The sequence below is a fragment of the Euprymna scolopes genome, chromosome 19 (genome assembly GCF_053919585.1).
Source record: "Euprymna scolopes isolate OS-2025 chromosome 19, ASM5391958v1, whole genome shotgun sequence".
NCBI lineage: Eukaryota > Metazoa > Mollusca > Cephalopoda > Sepiida > Sepiolidae > Euprymna > Euprymna scolopes.
The window spans coordinates 48,710,613-48,735,182 of record NC_136500.1 but is presented as its reverse complement, the minus strand read 5'-3'; the positions used below and the strand labels follow the sequence as shown (position 1 = coordinate 48,735,182).

General features: G+C 33.8%; 1 protein-coding gene across 2 annotated transcripts in view; it reads right to left on the bottom strand.

The window, feature by feature from the left end:
- Positions 1-19,012: 19,012 nt before the first annotated feature.
- LOC145303565 (m7GpppN-mRNA hydrolase NUDT17-like) overlaps positions 19,013-24,570 on the bottom strand; it is a 34,660-nt gene continuing 29,102 nt past the window's right edge. For both annotated transcript variants that reach the window (XM_080145076.1, XM_080145077.1), the window contains one exon: positions 19,013-21,334. In XM_080145076.1, the coding sequence (XP_080001202.1) occupies positions 21,178-21,334 (157 nt within the window). In that variant the 3' untranslated portion in view covers positions 19,013-21,177. The remainder of the gene's footprint in view (positions 21,335-24,570) is intronic.

The window sequence follows — 24,570 nt, the reverse complement described above, 5'->3', positions numbered from 1 at the left end:
TTGTAGGCAAAGACAATGATCTGAAAACTTGCATCAATAGGTCAAGTGATAATGTAGGCTGTTAGACCCAGAGTTCTCCTTGCAACTTTGCGGTTTGGTTTAGCAGTGAAAATGCATCACTAATTAGGATCATGGTTCTTAATTGATACTTTGATTAAGCATGGCTTCTCCTCATCTTACTTGGAAGTCCAGAAATTCGAAAGAAGTGCTGCTCTTGTTCATAGCACTGAAACTCTCTTCCTTGTTGAAACTGAATTGTGCAGTTCGTAGCTGATAATGTGAACCATAATGTAAGGAGTATTAATGCATTCAACACATTCCACGTTATGCGCATCATAGCATCTTTTACGTCCAGGAAAGTTAAAGCAAAACCAGTTCCAAGAATTCAGGTTCTTTCAGAAGATATAATAAGGGTTGAAAGAATCAACATCAAGTACTTAGATTCACAGCACACCAACAAATCACCAGTGACATTTAAAGAGTTCCAGGCCAAGAAAGTTGTCGATTCCACTGCTAATGTTGACATCCTTTGGGAGGTTTCACCAATTTTACATCCGTCCAGACCTGCACGGTCAGGTATTATGCAGTCAGTGCACAAAGAAATATATCCTGGGAAATCAGCCACATTTTTTTGCTAATGATCGACATGGACCCTAATAACCCAACCTACATGTGTGAAACAGTTTGTTACATTAGTGATTTAGTCAGGAAAAACAGCATTGCACTAATTCTAAAATTTGACCAGCTACTTTGGTACAAAGTAATGATGATAGTTGAATCACAACCTAGTTCCAGTCCCCTGAAATCATTTGTCTTGTGACTTGGTGGGTTCCATACACAGATGAGCTTGTTAGGATCAATTAGTCATTTGATGACAGGTTCTGGATTACAAGAACTTTTTGAACTTGTGTATGCTGAAAATACAGTCAAACACATGCTAAGTGGAAAAGGCATTGCAAGAAACTTTCGTGCTCACTTCTTATTTGATGCTGCTCTGAATGTTATTTTTTTAGAGAAAGCCTATGATTTGCCAGTTTCACATCTCACTGAGGATGATCAACCCAACACTGATACAGAAGGGTTATTTCATCAAAATAAACACCTTAAGGAAGCTCAGGGGCTATTGAAAGGTCTCCTTGATGGAACTGAGACATTAGATAATGTTCACTCATCAGAGTCTGTGACCAGGATTGCTCAGAGAATCAACCATGTGAAAGATGTGATGGTTGATGGATTCAATACCTTGATATGATGAAGATCCTGTTTATCGAGGAACTGGGAATTGCACTTTGACGCTGTAAGGAAAATGCTGCCAATATTCACTGCAGTAGTTCACATCCTATCAGCAAAGTCGGCCTGCTTGTACTTGCAGCAAATGAAAAGGCTGCTGAAAAGTTATCCTAAATAGTACTAGAAACTTTCTAAAGGATTCCATGTGATTAGACGGAGCTGGCTTGTCGATGAATCTAGTTATTGAGCAGGTGCTAACAAGAAGCATGAAGACATCTGGAGTTCTTACTCATGGCGGAGGAATGGACGAAATTCAAGGATAGGTGTGGATGCTATCACTGCCAGCATGCGCTGAAATCAAGTTTACAACACAAGAACTTGTAGGCATTCGTTATGGCACTAATGATACCACCAGGAGGCTATTTCAACAAGAAAAGAGTGAGATGTGAGGGATATATGGAAGCTCCTTGCGTTTCTCCAGATATATGCAAAAGGACATATATCTGGAGAAACACAAGGAGCTTCCACAGAAGATCCGTTCATTCACAGTTTTTCAAGTGGAGTAACTAGAGACAAAAAGGTGAATGTGGACAGGGCAAACTCTATAGGAGAAGCAATTATAGCTTCAATGGTTAGAGAAAATTTTATGTTTCGAGATTTTAATATTGTTCAGTTGGATTTAAAAGATAGCGACCGTGGATCCCATTTTCAGCAAGTTTAGTTGTATTAAACTTATTTTTATCTGAAAGAGAGGTTATTCATGCCCAATATGCAAGTTAAAACCCTTTATTAACAATTTGTTTGAGGCTAAATTAATTAGCTTCCTTATAGCCACTAATCAAGCTAAACATCTTCTTTCTTACAACTACTACTACTCTCTCATAATCACTCTTTTTTATCACTAATTTACAATCTTATAGATACAGAGTTATTTCTCTTATAGCTATTATGTACTTTCTGATACCCACTGAGTTACTGTACTCCCTTAAAGCCACTACCCTTTATAGCCACTGAACTAGACTAAACACTCCAAGTTACTGCTCTCTTATTTACACTAAGTTAATTTATAGCTCTAATAGCCACTGAGCTATCTTTTTTCATATAGCAACTATTCTCTTATAACTACTTACTTAATTTATATTTATTACTCTTATAACTACTATTCTCTTACATACGCTAGTTAACTTGCTCTCTTACAGACACTAATCATTAATCTCTTACAGTCACTAATCATTAATCTCTTATAGCAACTAATCATAAACCTCTTATAGCCACTGATCATTAATCTGTTATAGCAACTGATCATTAATCTCTTATAGCCACTGATCATTAATCTCTTATAGCAACTGATCATTAATCTCTTACAGCCACTGATGATTAATCTCTTAGAGCCACTGATCATTAATCTCTTATAACAACTGATCATTAATCTCTTATAGCAACTAATCATAAATCTCTTATAGCCACTGATCATAAATCTGTTATAGCCACTGATCATTAATCTCTTATAGCCACTGATCATTAATCTCTTATATCAACTAATCATTAATCTCTTATAGCAACTGATTATTAATCTCGTATAGCAACTAATCATTAATCTCTTACAGCCACTGATCATTAATCTGTTATAGCAACTGATCATTAATCTCTTATAGCAACTGACATTAATCTCTTATAGCAACTAATCATTAATCTCTTACAGCAACTGATCATTAATCTCTTATAGCCAATGATCATTAATCTCGTATAGCCACTGATCATTAATCTCTTATAGCAACTAATCGTTAATCTCTTATAGCAAATGATCATTAATCTCTTACAGCAACTGATCATTAATCTCTTACAGCCACTGATCTTTAATCTCTTATAGCAAATGATCATTAATCTCTTACAGCCACTGATCTTTAATCTCTTATTGCAACTGATCATTAATCTCTTATAGCAACTGATCATTAATCTCTTATAGCAACTGATCATTAATCTGTTATAGCCACTGATCATTAATCTCTTATAGCCACTGATCATTAATCTCTTACAGCCACTGATCATTAATCTCTTAAAGTAACTGATCATTAATCTCTTACAGCAACCGATCATTAATCTGTTATAGCAACTGATCATTAATCTCTTAGAGCAACTGATCATTAATCTCTTAGAGCAACTAATCATTAATCTCTTAGAGCAACTGACATTAATCTCTTATAGCAACTGATCATTAATCTCTTACAGCCATTGATCATTAATCTCTTACAGCCACTAATAATTAATATCTTACAGCCACTGATCATTAATCTCTTATAGCAACTGATCATTAATCTCTTATAGCAACTGATCATTAATCTCTTATAGAAACTAATCATTAATCTCTTATAGCAACTGATCACTAATCTCTTACAGCCACTGATCATTAATCTCTTATAGAAACTAATCATTAATCTCTTATAGCAACTATTCATTAATCTCTTATAGCAACTGATCATTAATCTCTTACAACCACTAATCATTAATCTCTTATAGCAACTAATCATTAATCTCTTATAGCCACTGATCATTAATCTCTTATAGCAACTGATAATTAATCTCTTATAGCCACTGATCATTAATCTCTTATAGCCACTGATCATTAATCTCTTATAGCCACTGATCATTAATCTCTTATAGCAACTGATCATTAATGTCTTACAGCCACTAATCATTAATCTCTTATAGCAACTAATCATTAATCTCTTATAGCAACTGATCATTACTCTCTTATAGCCACTGATCATTAATCTCTTGCAGCCATTGATCATTAAACTCTTACAGCTATTGATCATTTATCTCTATTAGCAACTGATCATTAATCTCTTACAGCCACTGATCATTAATCCCTTATAGCCACTGATCATTAATCTCTTATAGCAACTGATCATTAATCTCTTAGAGCAACTGATCATAAATCTCTTATAGCAACTAATCATTAATCTCTTATAGCAACTGATTATTAATAGCCACTGATCATTAATCTCTTACAGCCATTGATCATTAATCTCTTATAGTAACTGATCACTAATCTCTTACAGCCACTGATCATTAATCTCTTATAGAAACTAATCATTAATCTCTTATAGCAACTATTCATTAATCTCTTATAGCAACTGATCATTAATCTCTTACAACCACTAATCATTAATCTCTTATAGCAACTATTCATTAATCTCTTATAGCCACTGATCATTAATCTCTTATAGCAACTGATAATTAATCTCTTATAGCCACTGATCATTAATCTCTTATAGCCACTGATCATTAATCTCTTATAGCCACTGATCATTAATCTCTTATAGCAACTGATCATTAATGTCTTACAGCCACTAATCATTAATCTCTTATAGCAACTAATCATTAATCTCTTATAGCAACTGATCATTAATCTCTTATAGCCACTGATCATTAATCTCTTGCAGCCATTGATCATTAAACTCTTACAGCTATTGATCATTAATCTCTATTAGCAACTGATCATTAATCTCTTACAGCCACTGATCATTAATCCCTTATAGCCACTGATCATTAATCTCTTATAGCAACTGATCATTAATCTCTTAGAGCAACTGATAATTAATCTCTTATAGCAACTAATCATTAATCTCTTATAGCAACTGATTATTAATAGCCACTGATCATTAATCTCTTACAGCCATTGATCATTAATCTCTTAGAGCAACTGATCATTAATCTCTTACAGCAACTGATCATTAATCTCTTATAGCAACTGATCATTAATCTCTTATAGCCACTGATCAGTAATCTCATATAGCAACTGATCAGTAATCTCTTACAGCAACTGATCATTAATCTCTTACAGACACTGATCTTTAATCTCTTATAGCAAATGATCATTAATCTCTTACAGCCACTGATCATTAATCCCTTATAGCCACTGATCATTAATCTCTTATAGCAACTGATCATTAATCTCTTAGAGCAACTGATCATTAATCTCTTATAGCAACTAATCATTAATCTCTTATAGCAACTGATTATTAATAGCCACTGATCATTAATCTCTTACAGCCATTGATCATTAATCTCTTAGAGCAACTGATCATTAATCTTTTACAGCAACTGATCATTAATCTCTTATAGCAACTGATCATTAATCTCTTATAGCCACTGATCAGTAATCTCATATAGCAACTGATCAGTAATCTCTTACAGCAACTGATCATTAATCTCTTACAGACACTGATCTTTAATCTCTCATAGCAAATGATCATTAATCTCTTATAGCCACTAATCTTTAATCTCTTATTGCAACTGATCATTAATCTCTTATAGCAACTGATCATTAATCTCTTATAGCAACTGATCATTAATCTCTTATAGCAACTGATCATTAATCTCTTATAGCAACTGATCATTAATCTCTTATAGCCACTGATCATTAATCTCTTATAACAACTGATCATTAATCTCTTACAGCCACTGATCTTTAATCTCTTATTGCAACTGATCATTAATCTCTTATAGCAACTGATCATTAATCTCTTATAGCAACTGATCATTAATCTCTTATAGCAACTGATCATTAATCTCTTATAGCAACTAATCATTAATCTCTTAGAGCAGCTGACATTTATCTCTTATAGCAACTGATCATTAATCTCTTACAGCCATTGATCATTAATATCTTACAGCCACTAATAATTAATATCTTACAGCCACTGTACATTAATCTCTTATAGCCACTGATCATTAATCTCTTATAGCCACTGATCATTAATCTCTTATAGAAACTAATCATTAATCTCTTATAGTAACTGATCACTAATCTCTTACAGCCACTGATCATTAATCTCTTATAGAAATTAATCATTAATCTCTTATAGCAACTATTCATTAATCTCTTATAGCAACTGATCATTAATCTCTTACACCCACTAATCATTAATCTCTTATAGCAACTAATCATTAATCTCTTATAGCCACTGATCATTAATCTCTTATAGCCACTGATCATTAATCTCTTATAGCCACTAATCATTAATCTCTTATAGCCACTGATCATTAATCTCTTACAGCTACTAATCATTAATCTCTTATAGCAACTAATCATTCATCTCTTATAGCAACTGATCATTAATCTCTTATAGCCACTGATCATTAATCTCTTGCAGCCATTGATCATTAAACTCTTACAGCTATTGATCATTAATCTCTAATAGCAACTGATCATTAATCTCTTACAGCCACTGATCATTAATCCCTTATAGCCACTGATCATTAATCTCTTATAGCCACTGATCATTAATCCCTTATAGCCACTGATCATAAATCTCTTACAACCATTGATCGTTAATCTCTTACAACCACTGATCATTAATCCCTTATAGCAACTGATCATTAATCTCTTACAGCCACTGATCATTAATCTCTCAAAGCCACTGATCATTAATCCCTTACAGCCATTGATCATTAATCTCTTACAGCCACTGTAAATTAATCCCTTATAGCAACTGATCATTAATCCCTTACAGCCATTGATCATTAATCTCTTACAGCCACTTATCATTAATCTCTTATAGAAACTAATCATTAATCTCTTATAGCAACTATTCATTAATCTCTTATAGCAACTGATCATTAATCTCTTACAACCACTAATCATTAATCTCTTATAGCAACTAATCATTAATCTCTTATAGCCACTGATCATTAATCTCTTATAGCAACTGATAATTAATCTCTTATAGCCACTGATCATTAATCTCTTATAGCCACTGATCATTAATCTCTTATAGCCACTGATCATTAATCTCTTATAGCAACTGATCATTAATGTCTTACAGCCACTAATCATTAATCTCTTATAGCAACTAATCATTAATCTCTTATAGCAACTGATCATTACTCTCTTATAGCCACTGATCATTAATCTCTTGCAGCCATTGATCATTAAACTCTTACAGCTATTGATCATTAATCTCTATTAGCAACTGATCATTAATCTCTTACAGCCACTGATCATTAATCCCTTATAGCCACTGATCATTAATCTCTTATAGCAACTGATCATTAATCTCTTAGAGCAACTGATCATAAATCTCTTATAGCAACTAATCATTAATCTCTTATAGCAACTGATTATTAATAGCCACTGATCATTAATCTCTTACAGCCATTGATCATTAATCTCTTATAGTAACTGATCACTAATCTCTTACAGCCACTGATCATTAATCTCTTATAGAAACTAATCATTAATCTCTTATAGCAACTATTCATTAATCTCTTATAGCAACTGATCATTAATCTCTTACAACCACTAATCATTAATCTCTTATAGCAACTATTCATTAATCTCTTATAGCCACTGATCATTAATCTCTTATAGCAACTGATAATTAATCTCTTATAGCCACTGATCATTAATCTCTTATAGCCACTGATCATTAATCTCTTATAGCCACTGATCATTAATCTCTTATAGCAACTGATCATTAATGTCTTACAGCCACTAATCATTAATCTCTTATAGCAACTAATCATTAATCTCTTATAGCAACTGATCATTAATCTCTTATAGCCACTGATCATTAATCTCTTGCAGCCATTGATCATTAAACTCTTACAGCTATTGATCATTAATCTCTATTAGCAACTGATCATTAATCTCTTACAGCCACTGATCATTAATCCCTTATAGCCACTGATCATTAATCTCTTATAGCAACTGATCATTAATCTCTTAGAGCAACTGATAATTAATCTCTTATAGCAACTAATCATTAATCTCTTATAGCAACTGATTATTAATAGCCACTGATCATTAATCTCTTACAGCCATTGATCATTAATCTCTTACAGCAACTGATCATTAATCTCTTATAGCAACTGATCATTAATCTCTTATAGCCACTGATCAGTAATCTCATATAGCAACTGATCAGTAATCTCTTACAGCAACTGATCATTAATCTCTTACAGACACTGATCTTTAATCTCTTATAGCAAATGATCATTAATCTCTTACAGCCACTGATCATTAATCCCTTATAGCCACTGATCATTAATCTCTTATAGCAACTGATCATTAATCTCTTAGAGCAACTGATCATTAATCTCTTATAGCAACTAATCATTAATCTCTTATAGCAACTGATTATTAATAGCCACTGATCATTAATCTCTTACAGCCATTGATCATTAATCTCTTAGAGCAACTGATCATTAATCTCTTACAGCAACTGATCATTAATCTCTTATAGCAACTGATCATTAATCTCTTATAGCCACTGATCAGTAATCTCATATAGCAACTGATCAGTAATCTCTTACAGCAACTGATCATTAATCTCTTACAGACACTGATCTTTAATCTCTCATAGCAAATGATCATTAATCTCTTATAGCCACTAATCTTTAATCTCTTATTGCAACTGATCATTAATCTCTTATAGCAACTGATCATTAATCTCTTATAGCAACTGATCATTAATCTCTTATAGCCACTGATCATTAATCTCTTATAACAACTGATCATTAATCTCTTACAGCCACTGATCTTTAATCTCTTATTGCAACTGATCATTAATCTCTTATAGCAACTGATCATTAATCTCTTATAGCAACTGATCATTAATCTCTTATAGCAACTGATCATTAATCTCTTATAGCAACTAATCATTAATCTCTTAGAGCAGCTGACATTTATCTCTTATAGCAACTGATCATTAATCTCTTACAGCCATTGATCATTAATATCTTACAGCCACTAATAATTAATATCTTACAGCCACTGTACATTAATCTCTTATAGCCACTGATCATTAATCTCTTATAGCCACTGATCATTAATCTCTTATAGAAACTAATCATTAATCTCTTATAGTAACTGATCACTAATCTCTTACAGCCACTGATCATTAATCTCTTATAGAAATTAATCATTAATCTCTTATAGCAACTATTCATTAATCTCTTATAGCAACTGATCATTAATCTCTTACACCCACTAATCATTAATCTCTTATAGCAACTAATCATTAATCTCTTATAGCCACTGATCATTAATCTCTTATAGCCACTGATCATTAATCTCTTATAGCCACTAATCATTAATCTCTTATAGCCACTGATCATTAATCTCTTACAGCCACTAATCATTAATCTCTTATAGCAACTAATCATTCATCTCTTATAGCAACTGATCATTAATCTCTTATAGCCACTGATCATTAATCTCTTGCAGCCATTGATCATTAAACTCTTACAGCTATTGATCATTAATCTCTAATAGCAACTGATCATTAATCTCTTACAGCCACTGATCATTAATCCCTTATAGCCACTGATCATTAATCTCTTATAGCCACTGATCATTAATCCCTTATAGCCACTGATCATAAATCTCTTACAACCATTGATCGTTAATCTCTTACAACCACTGATCATTAATCCCTTATAGCAACTGATCATTAATCTCTTACAGCCACTGATCATTAATCTCTCAAAGCCACTGATCATTAATCCCTTACAGCCATTGATCATTAATCTCTTACAGCCACTGTAAATTAATCCCTTATAGCAACTGATCATTAATCCCTTACAGCCATTGATCATTAATCTCTTACAGCCACTTATCATTAATCTATTACAGCCACTTATCATTAATCCCTTACAGCTATTGATCATTAATCTCTTACAGCAACTGATCATTAATCTCTTACAGCCATTTATCATTAATCTCTTACAGCAACTGATCATTAATCTCTTACAGCCACTGGTCATTAAACTCTTACAGCCACAGATCATTAATTCTTTTATAGCCACTGATCATTAATTCGATACAGCCATTGATCATTAACCTCTCACAGCAACTGATCATTAATCCCTTACAGCCATTGATCATTAATCTCTTACAGCAACTGATCATTAATCCCTTACAGCAACTGATCATTAATCTCTTACAGCCATTGATCATTAATCTCTTACAGCAACTGATCATTAATCTCTTACAGCCACTGATCACTAATCTCTTATAGCCACTGATCATTAATCTCTTTCAGCCACTGATCATTAATCTCTTACACCAACCGAACTGTTTTTTTCTTAGAGATACTACTCTATTATTTTAACTGAGATAATTTGCGCTTTTGTCGTCATTTAGTTACTTTTTTTTTCGCTGATAACTATTGCTTTCCCATAGCCATTAACCTCTTACTCTCTAATAGCCATGAGGCTGTGGTTAACGACACAGACTGAAAGCTTTGGTGCACTATGTTGGAATCCAGTTCGTTCATACAGAAACACTTTCAGCTAACTCACACCTGACCTTGTGTCTAACTTGGGGTGAGCCAAATAATTACTCTTTTATTTGCACTTATGACCACAAAACTATATTTTATCTCTTATAGCTACTACTCTCTCATAATCATTAATAACTACTCATGGTGTTTTTTTTTTGGTGATATTCTTAAGAAATCATCCATTATTCTTTTTTGCAGTCATGAAAAAGAGCTATTTTTCATCTGGTCAGAACGCAGACTCCACAATATTATTTACAATTTGTAAAAAGAAGAAAGCATACACCAATTAGTAATAATCGTCTTTCTTTCACTAAATCATTCCCTTTTGCCACTGTTCTCGATTAATTTAAACTATTCTCGATTAATTTAAACTATTCCCGGTTAATTTGAATTGTTCTTAAGTAGCAATTGCAGTGAATATTGTAACGTATCAGCTCTTGATTGGACAAAATTTCAAATCAACAATTTCCTTCAACCAATCTAAAACACAGGAAAGATTTCCACCTGAAATTTTGTGCATGGTATAAATACAGTGATTTTCACTCTCTCTTTTATTATTTAATCTCTCGAAGTAATAAGAAACAATTGTAACAGAGACTATTTTTATTTATAAACTATCAGGAAAACACGACACTGCTTGGAATTAAATGAAGATCACTTCTATGTACTTGTTCAATACGCTCATAATAACGTATTAGTTTCTTTGTCTTTACTGCATCCTCCATTGCTCATTTCACCCACGTGACATCGTCAAAAGAAGCTGAAATGTTGGAAAGCTCAAAAAATTAGTGCCTTATACATATGGTTTGAATTTCATTAACATGAACAAGAAAATCATGCAGATTTGAAATTATACAAGAAGAATGTATAAAGATATTCAGCACGAAGGGTAATTTTATAATTTTATACATATGATATACATTTCATAAAAATAGGACATATTTGAAGTTTTAAAGGCTTCTCCAGCATCCAATCACTGTGCTAAATGTCGCTGGTTGTCGTAGAGGATCCACTTCTCATCACACATCACAATCCGCTTGAGAAATTGATCGTTTTTGTTGTGCAGAAGAAACATAGAAGACACCTAAAAATGATGATTTTTTTGATTATTGCTCAATTCATGTGGCACCCATTTATTCAACGTTTTTGATTTCCCTATTTGTTTTAAATGGCGAACAACTGTTGAGTGGTCAACTTTGAGTTCGACTGCAACTCGTGTGGTTATGCGATGATCGACTCCAATTAAGGCTTTCAAATATTCGTCATCAACTGCACTCGGCCAGCTGCGACCGTCTTCATCTTCGAGGCTCTCTTCACTATTGCGAAATTGCTTGAACCACTGTTGTGCCACATGTCCATTAGTGGTTCCTGGGCCAAACGTATCATTGATATCACGAGCTGTTTTGATAGCTTTTCGGCTTAGTTTGAACTGGAACAAGAAAATCGTGCGGATTTGAATTTTGTCCATGCTGTCGAAAAGCCTGCAAATGAAAATCGCCTTATCTTCTCTCTTTGGGGAGAAGTTAGTTTATTCTTGACTGCTTCAGGTACCAGATGGGGCTATCCAGGCAATTTTTAATAGGCCAGAGTGCTCTTTCTTTAAGGATGCTGACTTGATTCCCCCATACCTTCTTGTGCCACATCTTCTTCTGATGAGAAAGAAGCAAATTCCAGCCACCCATAATTGACCAATTTCAGTTCAGCATAATATTTTTTTTTAATTGCATTTTCACACCAAACAAGGCACAGTGCCACTTTGATGTAGGGGGCTGCTATTTGGGACATAATTTGCAGAGATACTATGTCGGGAGTTATGTTGAGGGAGTACAAGGGCTTGTAGTTCTTCGGAGTACCTACCATTAAAATACTTGTAAAACAGGCAGAGGGGTCCAACATTTCATCTAGGGATAGAGGTTGAAGCCTAATTGGCAGTGCGGGACCTATTATGTTGGAGACTAGTAGAAGATACACCATCCCAAATGGGACAACAATACTCCATACATGGATGAATGGGTCTCTGCGCATCAACATTGCCCAGGAATCTTTTTACTTTAATTTTTGTTTATCTCTCTTTTTTCTTTTTTAAACTCCGCTGGTTTTTGTTTTACAAAATTATTTTCAATTTTGATAGTTAAATTTAATTATTACAGTACCGCCTGGTTATTGAATTATTAACTGAACTGAATTGTTAGAAAATTATAATTGTTGTCAATATTGTTTTAATGTCTAATTATAAACTTTCAAAAACTTTTTAATACAAGAGGATTTTCTTACAATTTTAAAGACAGTTAAAATTACTTTCTATTTGACAGTTTCAATGCTTCTAAATTCCTTTCAAATTTCAAAGGGTTAGGAAGTAATTCATTCTTTTTTTTTAAAGAGATTTCGATTTTCTGATTTCTAAATGCTAACAGATGTTTGAATCCCATATTTTTAAACGATAAAAAAACACAAAATATAAAGATAATATTTTGTTGCAGTTTTTTTTTTTCAAAGATACAAAGCTACATTCTATCTTGCCCCCTCCACCACACAAAGCATAGTCAGGCAAAGCAGATAAGTGGTTCGCTGACAAATCACACGGATAATTCACAAAAATTGCTCTCAGATTTTGAACCTGGTGGGGGGGATATGAAGATCTCCTATATTTTAAATCAATTAAAAAAAAAATAAAAAAATAATTCTATTTTAGTTTTTACTTTTTCAACTTTCTTATTTTGTTCTAGCCAGGTATGAAGCATCCTGCTGGATACCAGACATTCACCTGCCATTTCACAGATTCCACCCAAGAGATCTTTTAAAGATTTTAACTTTCCCTTTAAGTGTAACTGTTTGTAGCTCACTTACACTTGATTCACCGGGTATATTTGCTAGGTAGATTTTGAAATTATTTTTCCATGAGTCCTGTTGCTCCTATAACTACTAGAATGATGGAGATCTTCCTAAGATTCCAGTTTCTTTTCATGTTTTACATAAGACCTTGGTATTTCCTCATCTCTCTCTCTCTCTCTCTCTCTCTCTCTCTCTCTCTCTCTCTCTCTCTCTCTCTCTCTCTCAGGTCTGTTTAAGCCAGTATTGTTAGGAACACTAACTTCTAAGAATACTTATTTCTCCTTGTACCTCATCAATATGTCAGATTTAACAGCTCCATTTTCTAAGTACGAATTATAGGAATTGCATAGTCATAGTGGATGGTATATGACTTATTCCCAACTATTCTTTCTGGTATATATTCACAGGACTTGCTGAGAATACATAAATAAGTTCTTTCTAAAATGTGTTTTAAAAATATCAGATAAATGGTAATCCATGTTGAACAGCAATATTGGATGTGAGTGAGCTAGAATAACGCTAAAATTGGAATTTTCCACATGGGGTAGATTAAGCAGAGAAATAAAAACTTCCATTAGAAGTTTAAGATTAGAATTAGAGCTACATGTCAGGATATAATGTCATGGCAAGAAATCAACATGACAAAGAAACAAGATAGATTCTGTCTCTTTGATGTTTGCCATCTAGGTGAACGAAAGTCTTTTTTGAAGTTCTTCCAACAGCACCTGTGGGAAAAGGGGGGAGCCTGGGAAGATGCAATCATTGAGATGAATTACAGGTGAAAAAAAAAACAAAATACAAAAAAAAAAGAAAACGAAATAAAGCAACATGTCACCCAGAGCAAATAATGGAGTTGTTATATGTTTTGGTGTTTTACTAATGATTCACCTCTCATTAAGGCTAAAAGCTACTCGAGGATGAGGGTGAATGAAATGAGCAAGGAAGAATATTATGAGACAGTTTAAAAAACAATCTTGCGGCACCGATGCAGTGTTCATGTTGTCTCCCTTTATATTGGCATTAATATGCATATAATTTGTTAAGTTATCTCCCTTATAAAAAGGCAGAGTTAACAAACTTTTCTTTTCAATATGGCGTCGTAATGTTTATGTGTTTGTTAATCGTTAAACTCTAATCGTGAGTGTGTTGCATATTTATTCAATTAATGTATTAGCTGCCATAATAAATTATATATATATTGTTTATATATATATACCGTCGGAGTCGGATTATTTTACTTGTTTTTCATGGTAGCAGAGCGTGGTTGCGAGCGAAAACGATCTATGTACCAATAATTGAAGTTGTTTTTAACGAACGACCACAAAGAGGAAATGGCCGTTAACTACAAAAATCCCCCTAGATTTGATGAGAACGACTACCCATGCTGGAAAAATGAAATAAAGATTTGGACAATGATGACGGATTTACCAAAGAACAAACAGGCATTGGCTGTTAGCCTTTCACTTAACGGAAATGCAAAACGGGCAGCTATGGGAATTGAAGTGGAAGAACTCAACACAGACGAAGGTATGTCGAATCTTATTAATGTATTAGACAATTTGTTTTTAAAGGATTCTCTAGACTCTATGTACGAGGGTTACTAAAACTTTGATAAATTCCAGCGGCCTGAAAACATGAGTATCTCTGAATATATTATAGAAAACCTGCACCAAGACCAGTTGTTGGTTTTTCCTTAGCTAATGACTACAACCATACTGTAGCCATGGATCTTCATCAACTCGAACCTAACCTATGGTATTTGCATATCATAGATGAATTTTCCCGGTTCAGTGCGGGTTGCATCACTAACACTAAGCAGTCATCTAAAATTGTAAAAAAATTCATTCAATGCTGGATTAGTATCCATGGAGCACCTAAACGAATGTTCAGCGATCTGGGAGGTGAGTTCGACAATGCTGAAATGAAAGATATGGCTGAAAATTTTAACATAGACATCTCTACCACTGCTGCATATTCACCCTGGAGTAATGGTCTATTGGAATGACACAATTAGATACTAACTGAAATATTATTGGAGTTGAGGTTCGACTACACTCTGGATTGGGAAACAGCACTAAATTGGGCCATTATGGCAAAGAATTCGTTACAAAACGTACATGGATATAGCCCTTATCAGATAGTTTTTGGAAGAAATCCAAACATTCCCACGATCCTTATTGATAAACCACCTGCACTAGAAGGGACCACCACAAGTGAAGTTGTAAAAAACAACATAAATGGATTGCATGCTGCAAGACAGGCTTTTATCAAAGCCGAATCATCTGAGAAAATTAGGAGGGCCTTAAGGAAAGAAACACGCCCCACACCTGATCTCTGCTCACCGGGGGATAAAGTTTATTACAAAAGACTAGACAATCAAGAATGGAAGGGTCCAGGTGTTGTCATTGGTCAGGATGGTCCTGTGGTATTTGTCAGACATGGTGGAATGCTTGTGAGAGTACATAAATGCAGATTGCGTTTGTGTAACTCACCACTTGCGGATGTAAACTCTAATGAAATTTCAGTAGCATCAAAAACCTCTGATAGCCAGGACTATAATTATGAAACATCTGATGAGGAATATACTGAAACAGCTGAGGTTGGGACAAAAAATGACCCACAACCCGATCCTATAGCCAAGATAAAGCCTGGTAACATCATCACATACAACCAAAAGGGAAGCAATGGACAAATACAGGCGGAAATAATAAGTCGGGCTGGAAAAGCCACCGGCAGAAACAAACATTGGTTTAATGTGAAAATCCAAAGGCCAGTAAACTTGGAGAATGAAGAGATGTCGGTAGATTTAAGTAAAGTCACGGATCTTAATGTGGCAGAACCACTGATAGGACCCACAGAAGGAGACACTATAATGATGGTGGCATGTAGAGAATTCGATGAGGTCAAGAAAAGAGAACTTGACAGATGGAAACAAAACAATGTTTTTACTGAAATAGATGATGCAGGACAGAAATGCATATCTACGCGCTGGGTGTGTAGTTTAAAAAACACACCTAATGGGGTTATGCAAAAAGCAAGGCTGGTCGCTAGAGGTTTTGAAGAACCCAAGAATGACATTCAAAAGGATTCACCAACCTGTGCTCATGGATCCTTAAGACTTATGGCATTAACAGCCCAAAAGCAATGGAGTCTACACTCCATAGACATAAAAACTGCCTTTTTGCAGGGTCACACTATGGATAGGGTAGTATACATCAGACCACCCAAAGAAGCTTTCAGTGACAAGATATGGCGGCTAAATAAGTGCGTCTATGGACTGAGTGATGCTTCTCTACAGTGGTATAATAAAGTGAAATCAGTTATGATTGAAAATGGTGGTGTAATGCCTCAAATGGACCCTACAGTTTTCTACTGGATTAGTAAATCTGATAACCTAGTTGGAGTTTTTGCGTGTCATGTAGATGACTTCATTTGGTCAGGGGACCAGATATTCAACAATACCATCAGCAAAATACGCAGCGCATTTAAAATTGGAAAAGAGGATAGTAAGGTCTTCAAATACTGTGGAATTGAGCTTAATTGCTACGGTCCAGAAATATTAATAAACCAAAACAAATATACCGACAGTATATAATCCATTCCAATAGATTGTTCAAGGACCATGGAAAAAGAATCACCGCTAACAGAAATTGAGATAAATTCACTCAGATCCAAGATCGGCCAATTGTTGTGGTTAGCGCATCAGAGCCGACCGGACTTATTGTTTGATGTCTGTAGCCTAGCGACTAATATTAACCATAGCATCATAAAGGACCTGATAACTGCCAACAAAATTGTTGGAAAAGCTAAGGCATCCAAGCTATCATTGAAGTATCAACATCTTGGTGACAATGATCAGTTACGTTTGATGATATTTAGTGATGCCGCTTTGGGAAATCTTCCTGATGGTGGAAGTCAGGGGGGTTATGTCATATTCCTCACTGGGACATCTGGGAAAGTCTCACTGATCTGGTGGAACTCAAAGAAAATCAGACGGATTGCCCACAGTACCTTAGCTGCAGAAACAATTTCAATGTCTGAAGCTATTGATATGGCTGTCTTCATCTCCACCCTGTTTGGTGAATTGACAACAGGAAGAACAAATCCCAAGAGTCTATAATTTGTGTCACTGATTGTAAATCTCTCTATGAAGCGGTCAAATCAACAAAGTCTGTCAAAGAAAAACGATTACAGATCGAAATCAGTGGTATTAAGGAACTTGTGGAAAATGGACAGATTGAAGAGTTCCAATGGCAAGAGACAAGAAGACAATTGGCAGACTGCCTCACTAAACGGGGTGCATCCCCTTGGTTATTGAGAAGCGTCTTACAACAAGGCAGTTTGAATGATTGAAATTAAAAATCAAAAAAGAAAAAAAAAACTTTTAAAGATGAGTTTGTTAAGTTGTCTCCCTTTATATTGGCATTAATATGCATATAATTTGTTAAGTTATCTCCCTTATAAAAAGGCAGAGTTAACGAATTTTTCTTTTCAATATGGCGTCGTAATATTTATGTGTTTGTTAACCGTTAAACTCTAATCGTGAGTGTGTTGCATATTTATTCAATTAATGTATTAGCTGCCGTAATAAATTATATATATATATATTGTTTATATATATACCGTCGGAGTTGGATTATTTTACTTGTTTTTCATTCAACCATATTCATGCCTTGATCAGATGGCATCACTGCGAAAGAGCCAAGGTAGACAAATGTCTGCACATCCTTCAAATTCTCCTTATTATCAATTGTCCATCCACATAACCTTGGATATGGCTGCGTTTATTTGGTGGTGGAATGCATCCTCTAAAGTGCAGATTAAACCTTGTCAGCTGTTGAATTCATAATAATTCAATCATCAACATATGTCGAGCATTGGCTAACAGAAAAAGTCAAGAAATTTTGCATCACCCACCTTACTTGGCAAACTATCTCCCACTGACTGTCAGTTCTTGATGCATGTCAACCATTTCTTGCAGAAGAAAATCTACATGACGTTTGACTGAAAATAATTTTCAACTGTTTGCATCCAATGGACATACATAAATTGTGTTTCTCTGGCAAAAATATTTTTTCTATTATTTGGATGACTATTCTCATCTTGCTTTTAATCTTTGTTTTTTTTATCATAATCTTTCAATGTGTACTCCGACCTTTTTCAGATGCATTTTCTTGAATTTGAAAATTTTTCTAGTTTTTTTTTTATTTTGTTTTGAGGATGCCAGACATTGCACTGCTATCTTCTACATTCCAGCTGAGCGATCTTTTTAGGATTCTGTCCATTTAAGTGCAATTGTTTGAATCTATTTAGCACTTGGTTCACTTGGTATATTTGCCAGGTAGTTCTTGAAATTCTTTTTCACGGGTTCAGTTACTCCTATAATTACTGGAATGATGGAGATCTTCATAAAATTCCAGTTTCTTTTCATGTCGTACACAAGACCTTTGGTATTTTGTTATCTTTTCCCTTTCAACTCTGTTTAACTCAGCAACACTGGAGACAATAACTTGGAAACATGTGGAATGTCAAACAGAAAGATTCTCAAGTTCGTAGAAATGAACCTGAAGAAGGTCAGTTACACCTGGAATGCTGTAATAATAACAACTAAGATGAAAACAATAGTTAAAACATTTCAAATAATCCAATGAATCTTCATCTAAAAATTCCAAAACATCTTTTTTATTTGAGTCAAAGCAAGTTTATAAGTATTTTCAAGTTAAAGGTGAAAAAAAAAAAAAAAAAAAAAAAAAACTGACATTATTTTCTTAGCTATGAAAAGAAAAAAATATACAAGTTTGTCTTTGGTTTGGTTTGGTTCTTTTATGGTATATCAACCCATTTGGGATAATTTAATCCAATATTCAAACATTTTGATAAAAGGTTTTTTTTTCTATCCTCAACGTTTTTGATATCTTCAAATGAAGATATCAAAAACTTGAAGCATTAAATTTTTTATGAAAATCACTTCAGACAAGGCATGCAGCCACTTGATGTAAGGAACTAAAAAATAATTAAGTCAACAATTAACCAATGATAAGTGTTAGACAGATAGATTCTAATCCAGAAAACAGCAATTCTTTTCCCTTCGTCATAAACGTCGCTCATGGAATGTGAGAACTAAAGAGCAAAATAAGGGAAGCCGGAGTTACTAGGCTGACAAAAGTAAACCCAAGGTCCACATTTTATTCCCTTTAGATGGGACCATGAGAGTGACTACTACACTGATTCTGAATGGATCAGGGATTAATAGCAACTAAAGAATGACTTCATGCTCCCCAAAACTCCAAAATGGTGACATACTAATGGGTGCAGCTTAAGGTTATATCCAGATGGAGTACTGCTGCCAAAATTCTAGGAAAGTGTCACAAAGCACTCTTTCATGCCTTGATAGAGTACAAAATCGACTTAACAATCTAGTGGGAAAGATTTAATCTGTTGTTTATGGTAGCTTATTTCCCACAGAAGAGATGTTGCTAGCGTTTCCTCTATCACTAGTTCCATGGAAGGTGCTTGACTGAGCTTCAATCTCTTCTTTTTTGTAAGTGTAAGACTTTTGCAATAAGAACTCATCTAGTTACACCAGATGCAAAGAAAATTCCTTTCTTTGGTACTTGTGCACTTTATGAATCATGTCAAAATAATAACATTACTATTTTGAAAGCTATTCTCAACTCTTAAGGGCAGGGGGGAGCTTTTTAATCATTTTGTATGTTCACATTTTAATAAAACCATAAAAATTGAATTTAACTTTTAAATTCCCAAAAAATAGCTCATCAAATAGAATTTCCATAAAAAGATATTTTTTTTGAGAACGTCTTATTTGTGGAAAACAATTACATGGAACTGCTTCCCTGTGGACTTGTTTTTTTTAAATTGAATGTCAACAAATACTTGTAATAAATAGTCTTAAAAATTTGTTCATTCTATTTATCATTTTCAATCCTCTCATATCCCCAACAAACCCGCTTAGCAACAAAATCACACCCCTTCAATGTTGAGATCCCTAAATGCCAGAAAGCTTTCTACTCTAATAGTTTCTTCCCTCGAACAGCAAGACTTTGGAATTCACTTCCTGCTACCTGCTCCCTGACTGTACTGATATGCAGAAGTTTAAATGTAATGTAAACCAACATCTTGTTAATCTTTCCTAAGCATGGTCCCAAATAGTAGCCTCTTACATCCAAGTGGCGATAGGCCTTGTTAGGGGTGAACACAAGTAAAATAAAATAAATAATAATATTTTCATCTGAAGATATCCTTTTTGCTTTGGAGTTTGAATATTTGATAAAGTTGAGAAGTAGGGAAGGCAGAAGCAATTATTTATTTTATTAAATAAAATGGTAGGTTGGGCAAACACAGTTCTTTTTTAATTAGGCGGAGTATTAACAGCTTATCAAGGCCCAACAGCCGTTCGAGGATAAGGGTAAATGAGTTTCAAATGGCCGGTGATAATCAGTAATGGTGAAACTAGGTTAGTGTTTGTATATTTGAGAGGACAGCCCAACAAGAACTTATTTAGTTAAACTTGAAAACGGCCATATTATAGTTAGCTGGGAAGCATCCTTGAAGTATTGTGTTCTATAAACGAACAGTTCTAGAAAAAAAACTTTGCTCATGAAAGTTTTGTTTAGTTTTAAGAAGTCCTCAAGTTTAGCTAATTTTATTTTTATCATTTTTTTTTTTTTATGAGTGAACAAAAATTTTCCCATAAAACATAAAACATGCACAAAATAGAAAGGGTTGTAGAATCAGAACGTACATGCACCTTTTTCATAAAAATCAACATTCTGCTGCCGTGAGTCTTAAAATTTGTTTGAAATAATCAGCTGGCTAATTTTAACCATTGTTCTAAAGCAAATTTGGTCCCCGAACTGACCCTTTCCAGACCAGTATCGCAGTTTTCAGATGCCACACGCAAGAAAGGGGATAAAGGCAGGCGGCATTCCACCATTTTCTGTTCTTCTGATAAAATATGGCCTCTGTAGAAAGACATAAATGTGGAGAAAAAGAACAAAGAGATTGTTGAATCAATTTACAATAAAAAATAAAGTATATTTCTCAACTTAAAATTAATACTCAGTTTTATGATGTTCTACTTCAAATGCATAGTTATCAAATTCTAAATCAGTAATATATATATATATATATATATATATATATATATATATATATCAGCATCTCCTGCATTTATGATTGCGTAAGCATGAGACACTGATGTCTGTAGGTATTAAAATAATTATTTATAATTTATAATTATTGTTGCCCCTTTAAAAATAAAAAAAATTTTAGAATTGAACACTGTCTGGGAAATTGAAAAAGTCGGTCAGCTAGCTTTGTGTGTGAGATTGTGGCTTCCTGTTATTTGATCACTCTAAGATCTTCTATATTAAACGTTAAGTTTCACTAATGTTAAAAATTTCCCTTGATTTTGTGGCGGTGAACGGTGGTCCTTGGGTATGTTCGTTACTAATGAAGTCAAAGGTTGCTTCATGGCAGGGTTCAAATCCTAAAACCAGCATTGATCGTTATCTCCTGCACTAATGATTGTGTCAGTATGAAATACTAGTGTCTGAAGGTATTTAAATAATTATTTATAATTCATAATTATATATGTAGCAAATTATCAGTAGCAGTAGTAGTAATATATATATATATATATATATATATATATATATATATATATGTGAATATATACTCCTATAAATTTTCTTTTTATGAATTGATATTCATATTAAAAAAAACTCTTTTCTATTAGTATTTATTTGCTTTCCCACCAAAGCAAAATGTGACACGAGGTCGTTTTTAATGTGGGTTAAACCAGCTCCCTGAAAAAAAGGGAAAAGGAGCATTCTGGTTGGGATCAAAAATAATAATTGTCCCAGTATAGAGGGTTTCCCCTCCATTGACTAGGACAAATTACCTTAAGTGCATCATCTGCAGAACAGATACTACACTTTGAGATATTAAATTTTTTATTCACAGGAAAAAAATACAATTGGGAAAATGAACAAAAAATTTAGGCACACTTTGATCCCGGCCCGAAGGCCAAGAACAACAGAAAAAAGGCAACCCTCTTTTCTATTTATTCATAAAGAAAATACTAGTTTGTTATATATGGGTCATGGAATTCTATTCATTTGCTAATTTGCATATTCTTTTCAACATTCATTTTAATTAATTCCCTATTAGTTTTTTTGCTTTTCTTATGGGATGATCATCTTTAGTTAACTATTACGTGTAATTATATTCATGCAGATATTCTACATGATTTATACTTGCGTAATATTTGCATAAAAAGTTTATAGTAAACACAAACCTCTTTCTATATATATTTATGCAGGCATATATATATTTGTTTAAAAAAAATTTGCCTACCAATCTCCTCTGTCAGTTTTTGGTCTACAGAAACTTCATATATAGAGTATTCGAACCCATGCAAAACTTTATATTTGGGTTTTAGCCTGAGAAAATAGGTGCAAAATTGTGAAAATTAAAAAAAGTGAATTTGCCAGGTGAAGGTTGAACGATGACATTACAAATATACATAACGTTATAGTTATTGGTTCATATATATTATTTAATTGCAATTCATTATTGAGATAAGTATTATTTATTAATTTATCTATTGCGGACTATTATTCTCATCTTTATTAGTTGTTGTTTCACGACGTTTCGGCAAACTATTCCTCTGGCCTTCGTCAGGTGGTAACCACGACGGGATAGGGACGCTGAATCTCCTAACTGCATTCTTAGCAATTACTGCTATCCATAGTTGTTGTCGTCTCACCATGTTTTGGCCAAGTAAGCCTCTTGGCTGCTTTGGGTAGGATTGAAACCACTATCGTCAGACAATTCTCACCTGAAACCATAGAGATTCAACGTCTCTATCCACTGTGCCATGAGCTCCGAAGTTTTGCATGGGTTCGAATACCCTATATATGAAGTTCGGGGTTCGTGGTGTAGTGGATAGAGACGTTGAATCTCTACGGTTCCAGGTGAGAATAGTCTGAAGATAGTGGTTTCAATCCTACTCAAAACTGGCCAGAGGCTTACTTACCACCTGATGAAGGCCAAAGGAATTGTTGGGCGAAACGTCGTGAAACAACAACTAAGAAAGATGAGGATAATAGTCCCAATAAATAAATTTATTGGTTCATGTTTTAATTTTTAGCCTTGCAGCAAACATGTCTTCATAGCTGAAGTATTACAATAAACGGAAAAGGTAAATTGTAAGCTAAACGTTTTGGTTTCAATTCTTGGTGGTGGTACACGGGTCATTTTTTCTTAACTTTTTAAAATCATTACTATATATTGGGTCCAATATAATATAATAATAAATACGAAATCTGAATTAATCAAAATATCATATTAAAGCATATTTTACTATTAGGCAATGCCACGTGGCCTACTAGTGTGTGTATATATATATATATATATATATATATATATATATATATATGTATAAGGAATGAAAAAATGTACCAGCGGTGGTTGACGTTATGTTTAAAGAAAAAATAGAAAAAACCGAATGAAATTATTAAAAAATCAACGTTTCGTCCTTGTCTCAGAGGACATCTTCAGGATAATTGAAATAAAAATGTGATAAAAGAAAAAGTCATAGATCGTGCGAAAAAAGACAGTCGTCCTTTCCCGACATGGGTTGGATTTTAAAAAAACTGTCTTTTTTCGCACGATCTATGACTTTTTCTTTTATCACATTTTTATTTCAATTATCCTGAAGATGTCCTCTGAGACAAGGACGAAACGTTGATTTTTTAATAATTTCATTCGGTTTTTTTCTATTTTTTCTTTAAATATATATATATATATATATACACAATAGCGTTCAAAACCAATGGGACAACATTTTAAAACCTAATATTTGTTAGAAATAATAACTGTAAAAAGCTGAAATTTTGACTATTGAACTTCTTTTAGTTGCTAAAAATCACTTTCGACTTATATGAAGAGTTATGATCTTCATTGCATCTGATGAAATCCAGACAACGCTTTCTGTTCTTTACAGAAATCATTAGCATGCATCTTGCAACACAGCCTTGCAAATTAAATTCCTTCAATCTGTTCTTAACTGTGGAAAGAGAGCACTTTTTAACAAGGTTACACTGTTGTTGGATTTAAAATCTGTTTCCAAGGTTGCGGATCTTGATAGCATCATCTTCCCTGAAGAAGTAACTCTAGGACGACCAGATTTAGG